A 12063-nucleotide genomic window follows, 5' to 3' on the forward strand; every position below is an offset into this window, starting at 1 on the left:
TAGGCCTCAGTTTCTTCATCTGAAAAGTGGAAGTGTCACAGGATCCTTAGAGTGTTGCTTTTCCAGCCAGAAACCTCTGGCCAGTGGCACCTTTGCCAGAATTTTGCTCGGTCTCTCTGGGCTCATCCTGCCCACTTGGCCTGGCAGGCTGCACTTGACTGACACTACCAGCCTGGATCCCATGCCTGCCGAAGGCGAGCCAGGTGTGGAGTGACCAGGGGTGCATGAGTGGGCACCTGCAGGGTCCGACCACTGCGCACAGCCAGACACGCCAGCTGCTGCGGCAGGGCAGGGAGCTCTAGGCACAGGGACAGGGGCCAGCTCTGTGCAAGCCTGCAGCTGGATCATATGCACCAGCAGCTTCCGCTGCAGGGACTCTTGTCTGGACAAGGGGAATGTGGTGGCACCTGGCAGCTCAGAGATGCCAGAAACTGTGAAGCCCCAAAGAGAGTGTCACAGCCCTGGCTCAGGGAGCCCCTAGGTCTGGGCTCCCTGAAGGACCACAGCTCTTCTCTCCTTCTTGTCACCTGCAACGTGGCAAGCGGTGGGTGTGGGCGTTTCAGCCCTGTTTATGTTACTAGCTCTTTCAGTCCTGCCATTTGGTGGTTCCCAAGTTCTTGTCCTGCATCCAGGAAGAATGAGGTACACGGACAACTGGAGGGTGAGCAAGGTGGAGAGCTTTATTAAGCAACAGAACTGCTCTCTAGGGACCCGAAGTGGGTAGCTCTTTCTGCAGGCAGGTCATCCCAATGAGTGTCCAGCACTCAGTGGAGAGGAGATCCAGAGTGGGTATCTCCTTTCCACAGACAGGTCATCTCAGCAAGTCAGGAGACTTGAATTGGGTAGCTCCTTCCTTCAGCTGGTAGTCCCCAAGTGAGTCTGGCTGAGTCTGGGGTTTTAGGGGCTTCAGAAGGGAGAAAGTGTGTGCTGACTGGTTCATGGACAGACCCGGAGAAAGCACCATAAATTCTCACTGCAGGCTGTGGACTCCACCTGTAACTGACATACTGGTCCCCAGGCTTCAGGCCATTCCTGGCTTGAAGATGGGACTTCACTGGGGACCCACCCCTTTCTGCCCAGGAACCTGTCTGCCTCCTGCCGCCATCAACATGTGTCATCCACAAGTCTCTGGCTGTTTGTGCCAAGGGGCACCTGCAGGCCCATGCTGAGCCACTTGTTTCCCCTTGGCCTTCCTTCCATGCTTATCAGCACCCAAAGACCAGAGGGGGCCAAGGCAGCAGGGAGCTGACGTGTCAGCACTGCCCTGAGTGTGCACACACCTGGCCGGGGCCGTGGCAGCGCCTGGGCTTGGCCACAGCTTTGCTCCAAAATCGGAGCAGGCATTGGGAGTGGGGAGAGGCTCAGAACAGGCACTTCTGAGCTAGGCAGTTGCAGCTGTCCCTGGGAGCGTGGGGCTCCTGCCCTGCAAACTCGGAAGGGGTGGGGCTCCCTCCTGTTCCCAACCCAAGGGCTCCATGGAGCATGTTGCCCCAGCCGCGCCTCCATTGCTGCAGCAGACGTCTTTGCAGCAGCTGCTCTAGATGGAATAATAATACCTACCTCATAGGATTATTGTAAGGATTGAGTAAACATGTAAAGTATTTGAAACAGTGCCTAGCTTCACAATCAGCATGTTATAAATATTTGCTATTATTTAAATATTACTGTATGCATCAGTAGATCCTGAGTTTTGCCCAGTCAGTAAGAGTAGATTCTAAGAATTGCTGGATCATTAAGGTGTAAGTTTTTTAGTTTGAATAGCTACCAAAATAGAATAGAAACCTAAATGCGTAATGACAGGGAATGGATAAAACTATTATGGCACATACAGTAAGAGCTGTGCATCCATTTAAAAATGTTTCTGAAGAAGTTTTAATGATGTAAGATACTATAAGTGAATAGAGCAGGATGCAGATTTGTGTAATGTGATCTTATTTATATGAAGAAGTATATTATAAATAGAAAGCAGACCTACAAGGAAATGTACAAGGTTACTAGTAGGTATCTCTAGGTTGTGGGAATATAATACTTATTTATACTATTACAGATTTTCCAAAATTTATTCAATAAGCCTGTATTACTTTTATATCCAGAAAAAAAAATAACCCAGCTTATTGGTATAGTAAATTAAGTAAAATTATAATATACATTCCATTTTATCATCTTTTTTTTGCACTTAGCGACACTTGTATTTTGTAATAAGCAAATAACTGGTAAAAGCCACAAAGGAAGGGGGGAAGCTTTTAAGTTAATATTGCTAAATATCATTTTTATTTTTATTATCTTTGTTATATTTCTTGCCTATAGTTACTTAAAATCTACCAAAATACAAAGACAAGTGACCAAAACATGTGTCCTCATTTCTGATCATTTCTTTTGGTAGCACCCCAGCAGTCAGTGACTACTGTAGAATTGCTTTGGGTCCTAAACGGGGTCCATCTGTTACTGAAAAGGAGGTGCTGACGTGCATCCTTTGCCAAGAAGAACAAGAGGTGAAAATGGAAAATAATGCCATGGTATTATCGGCCTGTGTCCAGAAATCGACTGCCTTAACCCAGCACAGGGGAAAAGCCATAGAACTCTCAGGAGGTATGTATTATTTAATAAATATCCTTTTGTGCATTTCTTTTCATGCCTGTGTAATTAAAGAAAATACTATTTGAAAAACATTTGGAAGTAAGGGTTATATATCTACCATACCGTTACCATATTTAAGAAAGTAATAATAATCCAGGAATATTATCTAATATAAAATAAATTTTTCTCCAGCAGTTCTCAAAATGTCTTCAATTGCTAGACTTTTTTTTTCACTCAGGATCCAAACACATATCATGTGTTGCTTTGGTTATATTTCCTTTACTCTATTTTAATCCAGATTAGTCCCTCCTTTTTTTATGATAGTAGCTTTTTTGAAGAATTCAGGCCACTTGCTTTGTATATGTATCACATTCTGAATTTATCTGATTGTTAAGTTGCCTCCTGATTAGAATCATGTTAAAGATTTTCTTGGCAGGAATGCTAATTAGATAATTTATTGCACTTGTTACATCAGGCGTTAGCTGCTTTAGCATCATTATTATTTTAAAATGCCCTTGGAATAGGCCAGACATGGTGGCTCATGCCTGTAATCCCAGCACTTTGGGAAGCCGGTGTGGGTGGATCATGAGCTCAGGAGTTTGAGACCAGCCTAGGCAACATGGCGAAACCTCATGTCTACAAACATATTAGCCAGGCATGGTTGCATGAGCCTGTGGTCCACAACAGGGTGAGACCCTGTCTCAAAACCAACAGACAAAACAAGCTCCTTGGAATAATAGTGATAATAAAGACGAACATTTATTGAAAACTTAACATTGCCAGGCACTTGTTAAGTGCTTTATGTGTATCTACTTACTTAATCCTCACAACAGCCCTATGTGTTAGTTATCACTATTAGTTCCATTTTATAGATGAAGGACCTGAGGCACAGAGAGGTCAAGTAACTTACCCATGGCCATGAGTTACAAGTGATGAAACCAGAATTTGAAATCCTCAATCTGTGCTTTTCTTATCCCTTAAAATTATTATTTATCAAATTACTATTAAAATTTAAAAAATAAATTATCTTAGAAACATAGATCACTTAAATAACCAAGATAATGCAGATTAAACCCAATATTCAAGGTTAAAAAGTAAATCAAAGATACAGTTATTAATCCATACTAATTTTAGAATCATATCTGACAGGCTAGCTTTATGCTTTTCTCTTTTGTTACTATTACTTTTCTCTTTTTGTTACTATATATCCTCCTATCATGATATTGTGACACTTTGCTTGGACATACATAAGACAGTTTGTGATTAGACTTTGGACCTGATAACCTGTCTCTCTTTTTCCCTCCTTTTTATACCTTGTACCAGAAACCCTAGACCCACTTTTCATGGATCCAGACTTGGCATATGGAACTTATACAGGAAGCTGTGGTCATGTAATGCATGCAGTGTGCTGGCAGAAGTAAGTTGTCCTTCTGACATGTTCTTGAAAGAGACTAGGAACATTGAAGTTCACTCAAGGCCACAAAAAGGCATGTTTTCTCATGTCTTCTTTCCTTTCTTATTTGAATAATTGAAACAGTTTTAATTACTAATTCTGTTTGCATGAATTATTATTATCAGAGTTGGAAAGTGGTATTAGATTTTCACTGTTCCTTTGTGCTTGCTCTCCATAAACTAATCAGTTGCTCTTCATCAGTATTCATGTAAAAAAAGTAATAATTGGCCGGGCGTGGTGGCTCACACCTGTAATCTCAGGACTTTGGGAGGCCAAGGCAGGAGGATCACCTGAGGTCAGGAGTTTGAGACCAGCCTGGCCAACGTGGTAAAACCCTGTCTCTACTAAAAATACAAAAATTAGCCGAGTGTGGTGGCACATGCTTTTAATCCCAGCTCCTCTGGAGGCTGAGGCAGGAGAATCGCATGAACCCAGGAGGCGGGGAGGTTCCAGTGAGCCAAGATTGCGCCATTGCACTCCAGCTTGGGAGACAAGAGCGAAACATCGTCTCAAAAAAATTAATAAATACAACAAATAAATAATAAAAAAGTAATCTTTATAAAAATCTAATTTCTCTCAAAACATACAGCTGTGAAAAGTACCTTTGAAATAGAATAGGATGAATAGGACAAGAAGTTCTCATTCTATCTCCGGAAAATATAAAAATTCAAAAATGTAATTCCTGAGAAATCTTTTGCGTAGAGTTTACCCATTTGGCTTTAGATTACAATATATAATTTTTCCATGATAGCCCTCACTACTTCAGTTCATCATTAGAAACTGAGGAAAGTAGTGTCCATGCTGTTACCACCATGCTGTTGAGGCATGAGATGAGTTATGATTCAGTAAACTTATTTTAAATTTATATCTGCCCTGATGTATTTTCCAATTTGTTCCCAAAATAATGGGCAACCTGTTTCTTCTATAATTACAACTTGTGTGTTTTTGCATGTGTGTTCTAAAGATGTTTATTGGGGCAAAAATTCCAGATTTTTAAAACTTGGATTAGAGCAAGTAGAGATACACATGTAGAGATGCACGTGTAGTTCTGAATGGGCCTGTGTCTTTGTAATTTTGCAGGTATTTTGAAGCTGTACAGCTGAGCTCTCAGCAGCGCATTCATGTTGACCTTTTTGACTTGGAAAGTGGAGAATATCTTTGCCCTCTTTGCAAATCTCTGTGCAATACTGTGATCCCCATTATTCCTTTGCAACCTCAAAAGATAAACAGGTATATTTTAATTTATGTTTTGGTTAATTTTTAAAAAGTTGGCCAGGTGCAGTGGCCTGTGATCCCAGCACTTTGGGAGACTGAGGTGGGCAGATTGCCAGAGCTCAGGGGTTCGAGACCAGCCTGAGTAACATGGTAAAACCCCATCTCTACAAAAAATACAAAAAAAAACAAATTAGCCAGGTGTGGTGGCACACACCTGTAGACCCAGTTACTTGAGGGGGCTGAGATGGGAGAATCACTGGAGCCCAGGAGATTGAAGCTCCAGTGAGCCGAGATTGCCCCACTGCACTCCAGCCTGGGTGACAGAGCGAGACCCTGTCTCAAAAACAAATAGAAAGTTGTCTTTAGTTCTTTAATTTGTGCCTATTTTTGTTAGATTACTGTTTTTTATTCTTTAAAGGAATTAATACTTTTTCATTTTATATCTTGTATTATACTTTTAAAATGTGATCAAAAGCCTAATTTTTGGACTCTAAGAGAACTAGACTGTTTACTCAAATCTATATATTGTGGTTATATTTTCCAGCAGCCATTAAAGCAATAGAACTCTGACCTCTGCCTTAGCACTCACAAAAGGAGAAAAGATGCAAAAAAAACTCATTCCTTTCGTATGGCCCTTTGCCGTCATCAGAGTTGCCAGTTGGAGTCTGATAGCTCTAATGATCTTTGTATTATTTTTAATTTCATTTTTCTGAAGATCCAAATGCTATAGCTTTAGACATATGGACAAATGTTAACGAAAAAAATTAAATAGAAACACTAGATTCATTTTTATATATCTCTCTTTGGATAGTGTTTTAAGTATTTTGAGTTTTTAAATTTTTATATTCTGATCTGTAAATGGAATTAACAGCAAATTATTAGTTTTTGTATGACAACTTGGAAATTTAATTATATATTTCTATATTCTCACTGTTCTACATGATGATAACAGTACTATAATATTTATATTATTTCAGTTGCTTTAAAATGCAATGAATTTGTAATGGTAAACCTAAATTCTGCTAAAGAAAATGGTTTTGTTGATAAAAATACCTTTATGTCCCCCATAAAAGTTCAAAGGTGATAGGTTGGGTGAGAAGGGTCAATATAAAGACTTGCTCTGGTGGGGCGCCATGGCTTACACCTGTAATCCCAGCACTTTGGGAAGCCGAGGAGGGTGGATCACGAGGTCAGGAGTTCAAGACCAGCCTGGCCAACATAATGAAACCCGTCTGTACTAAAAATACAAAAAAATTAGTTGGGTGTGGTGGTGGGCGCCTATAATCCCAGCTACTCGGGAGGCTGAGCCAAGGAGAATCGCTTGAACCTGGGAGGTGGTGGTTGTAGTGAGCCGAGATTGAACCATTGCATTATAGCCTGGGTGACAACGCGAGACTCCGCCTCAGAAAAAAAAAAAAAAAAAAAAAAGAATTGCTCTAACCTTGGCTGGGCACAGTGCCTCACGCCTGAATCCCAGCACTTTGAGAGGCCGAGGCAGGCAGATCACCTGAGATCAGGAGTTTGAGACCAGCCTGGCCAATATGGCAAAACCCCATCTCTACTAAAAATACAAAAATTAGTCTGGCGTGGTGGCACACACGTGTAATCCCAGCTACTCAGGGGGCTGAGGCACAAGAATTGCTTGAACCCGGGAGGTGGAGGTTGCAGTGAGCCGAGACCTTACCATTGCACTCCAGCCTCGGCGACAGAGCTACACTCTGTGTCAAAAATAAATAAATAAAGAGTTGTTCTAATCTCTAATATTCCATGTCATTGATAAACCTAAATTGAAAGTGTCTTCTTCAACATATGTGGTAACATGAGAAAGAATTATCTTTGATTTGAGTAATTAATATATTTTAGGCATTCTACCAAGCAAATGCTGCATTATCTTATTTAATTCTCACAGTAGTCTATTGAAGTAGGTACTGTTATTTCCATTTAAAGATAAGGGATTGGAGACTATGAATAGTTTTTACTTGTCCCAAGACAGACCTAAGATTCAAACCCAGACCTGACTCCAAAGCCTTACCTAACTATACAGCAGAAGACAAAGATAAAGGAAATCATAATAAAGTGACTTTCCAACTTCTTGTACAAGCCTTTTTTACACAGTGGCTCCCCCAAAATAGGATAATTAAACTATGTAAATTGTTCTCTAACAGAATATTTAGCTACTTCTTTCCTTGATGTCTTTAAGGATCAGATGCTTCAGAGCAGTTCTTTCTAAATTCAGAAAACTGATCCTTAAAACTAGGTCTCTTAGAACTCTGGCACACTTTTAATCTATAGTAACAATTCTGTTACTCAGGATCTGAAATACATGATTATACATAACAGTTTTATTAGATACTTTGACTTACCCATATAGTTGATTATATTTGCCTTTTTTGGATTTTAGAAAATCAGCATGAATATAATCTAAGATAGTAAAGATAAAAGCATATAAAAACTGTCAAAACTAAGATTTTGATTAAAAATTTATAATATGAACTTACCAAAAAATTTAAAACTAATAAACTGGTATCTGTAAAGAAAATTGGTTATAACCAGTCATAGTACATTTCCATTTTTTGAGAACAAAAAAAAACCTTCTTAGGTCAAATTTGTGCCCAGATATGTAAATTTTGGCACAGTTCATTATATATTTTACCTTTGCTCAAGACTATTCTTTCAATAAATAAATTCCTATTTTATTTTTAATAACACTGTTTCTGGTCCTTCTTGGTTTTTTTTTTTTTTTTTTTAGATAGGGTCTCACTATGTGCTGGAGTGCAGTGGTGTGATCTTAGCTCATTGCAGCCTCAACCTTCTTGGGCTCAGATGATCCTTCCACCTCAGCCTCAGCCTCCCAAGTAGCTGGGACCACAGGCATGTGCCACTACACCCCACTAATTTTTGTATTTTTTGTAGAGACGGGGTTTCACTACGTTTCCCAGGCTGGTCTCTAACTCCTGGGCTCAAGCGACCCACTCACCTCAGCCTCTCAAAGTGCTGGACTACAGGCCTGAGCCACTGCGCCCAGCCCTTCTTTGTTCTTAATAACCATCTGTCTCAAGTCCCTGTCCTTATGTCCATTTTAGGAAGGAGAGACTGGCAATAAAAAAGTAAGACAAAATGTTGAGTAGTGAGGAATACTATGAGAAAGCTAAAGCAGTAGGTTAAAGGGCTGAAGACAGACTGGGGCATGAGGCTATTTATAGACAGAGTTGTCAGGGAGCTCTTCTCTGAGATGGTGACATTTGAACAGAGACCTGAATAAAGTGAGGAATAATCACTGCTTTTCTCTGGGAGAAGAAAATTCTAAGCATAGGCTGTATCAACAGCAAAGGCTCGGCTGGGTGTGGTGGCTTACGCCTGTAATCCCAGCACTTTGGGAGGCTGAGGCAGGCGGATCATGAGGTCAAGAGATGAGACCAGCCTGGCCAACATGGTGAAACCTTGTCTCTGCTAAAAATACAAAAATTAGCTGGGCATGGTGACAGGCACCTGTAATCCCAGCAACTCGGGAGGCTGAGGCAGGAGAATCGCTTGAACCCAGGAGGCAGAGGTTGGTTGCAGTGAGCCAAGATGGTGCTACTGCACTCCAGCCTGGCGACAGAGCGAGACTCCATCTCAAAAAAAAAAAAAAAACAAAAAAAAAGCAAAGGCTCCAAGTTTGGAAACCCCTCATCATGTTTGAGTCACAATAAGCAGGCAACATGGAATGGAGCAGGCAAAGACCAGATCATAAAAGGGATTATGAGCAAAGACGAGAAGTTACATGATTCTATTTAAATTTTTAGAAAATTCTTCTAGCTGCTGTATGATGAATTCATACTTACAATGAAACACAAGGGTAGAAGCAGGAAGAACACTTACGAGTCTATTTAAGTAATCCAAGTGAGGGCTGATGTGACTTGGATTAGGGGGTAGTAATGAGAGGTAGGAAGAAGTGATGAACTTGGGATATATTTTTAAAAACCTGCAAGGTTAATTAATAGATTAGAATGTGGGGTGTGAGGGAATCAGAGAAATCAATGACAACACCTAGTTTTTGACTGGAGCAACTAGAATGGTGATTCCATTTACTGACATTTACTACCTGTGGGTGATTGGCATGTGGGTGGTGACTTATTTCTTCTAAGTTTAAAATTTCCTTCCCCTTCCAAAAAGCTACATTTTTAGACACATGTTTCTGTGACCTAGGAAATTAATCTGGAGGAACTTAACTTTTTTATATGACCATTTATCCAAGGAAATAATACAAATTCAGCTTTTCCATTCGACTTTGTACCCATGGTTGTAATAATTTTTAAATATCATTTTTCAGTGAGAATGCAGATGCTCTTGCTCAACTTTTGACCCTGGCACGATGGATACAGACTGTTCTGGCCAGAATATCAGGTTATAATATTAGACATGCTAAAGGTTTGCTTAAATTTATTTTATATTAGCTGTGTGAAGATGGTGTCAGAATCTGTATTTTTTAAAATAATTATTGTGCTAAAATATGGTTTGCAAGTACAGATTTCTTGAATATCAGGAAATAGAAGTTTTTGAAGCTAAGAATAAGTGGCTTAAGTTGCTTTATTAAATTTAATCGTTTTTCATACTAGGAGACAATACAGACAGTGATTATACTATCAAGTCCGTCTATCTGATTATTCCGAGCAGTCAAACTGCTTAGATTTAAATCTTAGATCCAAGATTCATCTAAATCACTAAGATCCACTTACTGATTATGTGATCTTGGGCAAGTTACTTAAGCTCTGTGTGCCTCAACTTCTTATTTGCAAATTGGGGATAATAATATTATAATAGTGCCTATTTTATTGGTTGAAGGATTAGCAGAGTTATTATATGTAAAGTAGAATAGTCCATGGTACATAGTAAGTGCTACATGTTAGCCATTACTATTACTAATACTATTAATATGTGGTTAGTAATGTTCGTAATAATGAAAACATTTTAAAACTGTCATCTTATTTACATATTCTTTACAGTTGTGAGACAGGTATGGCTACTAATGGAGACGTGCTTAAAAGGATAAAATGGGAATTTTTAAAATACAGTGAGGAAAAGTTGTCTTTTGTTTAGGCCAATGGTCCCCAACGTTTTTGGCACCAGGGACCAGTTTTGTGGAAGACAGTTTTTCCACGGATGAGGGGGATGGTTTTGGGATGATTCAAGTGCATTACATTTATTGTGCATTTTATTTCTATTATTATTACATTGTAATATATAATGAAATAATTATATAACTCACCATGATGTAGAATCAGTGGGAGCCCTAAGCTTGTTTTCCTGAAACTAGATGGTCCATCTGGGGGTCATGGGAGACAGTGACAGATTGTCAGTCATTAGATACTCATAAGGAGTGGGCATCCTAGATTCCTCACATGGGCAGTTCATAGTAGAGTTTGCGCTCCTATGAGAACGTGATGTGGCTGCTGATCTGGCAGGAGGTGGAGCTCACGCGACAATGCGAGTGATGGGAAGCGGCTGTAAATTCTGATGCAGCTTTGCTCACCTGCCACTCACCTCCTGCTGTGCAGCCCATTCCCAAGGTTCCCAACAGGCCATAGACTGGTACTCATCCGTGGCCCCAGGATTGAGGACCCCTGGTTTAGGCAGTGAAATCAACAGGGTGAAGGCAAAGTCCAGTATTTTAAAAATTATCTTCTCATCCCCTCTTTGGATCTAAAATTGATGAAAACTATACCTAGAAAATATTCAAGAATATTTCTAGGTATTCTACTCAAAATATTTATGTCTTATTTCTACAATTCATATCTTTCTGTATTTATCCACATTTTCCCTGATTATTTTACCCTCTGTTATGCTTTAATTATGTCTTTTCAGTTACATACTTCTAAGGAAAATGAAGGATGTATACAAAAGCTACAGAGGAAGAAATAGGGGTGATGGTTTTATTTCTCATCACTATAGTCTAAGTTACAAAGGTTTTTTGTTTGTTTTGTTGGGGGGCGTTTGTTGTTTTTTTGTTTGTTTGTTTGTTTGTTTGTTTGGACAGGTCTCACTCATCACCCAGGCTGGAGTACAGCTCACTGCAGCTTCAACTTCCTGGGCACAAGTGATCCTCCCACCTCAGCCTCCCAAGTAGCTGGAACCACAGGCTTACACCACCACACCCAGCTAATTTTTAAATTTTTTGTAGAGACAAGGTCTCGCTATGTTGCCCAGACTGGTCTCAAACTCCTGGATTCAAGCAGTCCTCCTACCTCAGCCTCCCAGAGTACCAGGATTAATTACAGGCATGAGCCAGTGTGCCCAGCCTAAGTTATCATACAAAGTTTTATGTTCCCTGCCTTGTTGACCTCATATGTGTGCATGTTATGCAGTTAAGAATGATACAAGAGGAAATAGCATTAACAGCCAGATTTTATAGTATAAAACAATAGGACTTATAGGATTTTTAAGAAGGAATTGATCAGTAGGAGCTGAAGTAGTAAGGGAAGATGTCATGGAGAAAATGAGACTCGATTTGACCTTGTATAAAATTTGGATGTGTGGTAGGGATAAAGGAGAACCCAGGTAGAAAACAAATGTTTTTAGGGAACTGTGAGCGTGGCATTTTCAGAGACATTGAAAAAGCCTGGGCTACCTTAGTTGAGAGTACACAGTGGGGAATAGTGGAGAATATGGGGCAGTTGTGGAGGTTTGTAAGAATTTGGACTTAGTCATTTAGAAACACAGAATGATGGAAGACAACAGTCAGCAATGAATGAGTCTGGCAACGTCCTGTCAGTTTCCCCTCCTCCTTCATTTTATGACAAAACCTTTTCCACAAGTGGTGCTAATAAGATAACAATCTG

At 40.0% G+C, this 12063-nt stretch overlaps 1 protein-coding gene across 3 annotated transcripts in view; it reads left to right on the forward strand.

The window, feature by feature from the left end:
• The window catches only part of UBR1 (ubiquitin protein ligase E3 component n-recognin 1), a 177901-nt gene that overhangs the window by 115328 nt on the left and 50510 nt on the right, over positions 1 to 12063 (forward strand). For all 3 annotated transcript variants that reach the window (XR_008657797.2, XM_063639551.1, XM_055278900.2), the window contains 4 exons: positions 2384 to 2589; positions 3901 to 3994; positions 5111 to 5260; positions 9558 to 9655. Coding sequence is in view for 2 of the 3 variants with exons in the window: in XM_063639551.1 (XP_063495621.1) it covers positions 2384 to 2589; positions 3901 to 3994; positions 5111 to 5260; positions 9558 to 9655 (548 nt within the window). In the remaining variant the exon portion in view is untranslated. The remainder of the gene's footprint in view (positions 1 to 2383; positions 2590 to 3900; positions 3995 to 5110; positions 5261 to 9557; positions 9656 to 12063) is intronic.

Source organism: Symphalangus syndactylus, chromosome 5, assembly GCF_028878055.3.
Source record: "Symphalangus syndactylus isolate Jambi chromosome 5, NHGRI_mSymSyn1-v2.1_pri, whole genome shotgun sequence".
NCBI lineage: Eukaryota > Metazoa > Chordata > Mammalia > Primates > Hylobatidae > Symphalangus > Symphalangus syndactylus.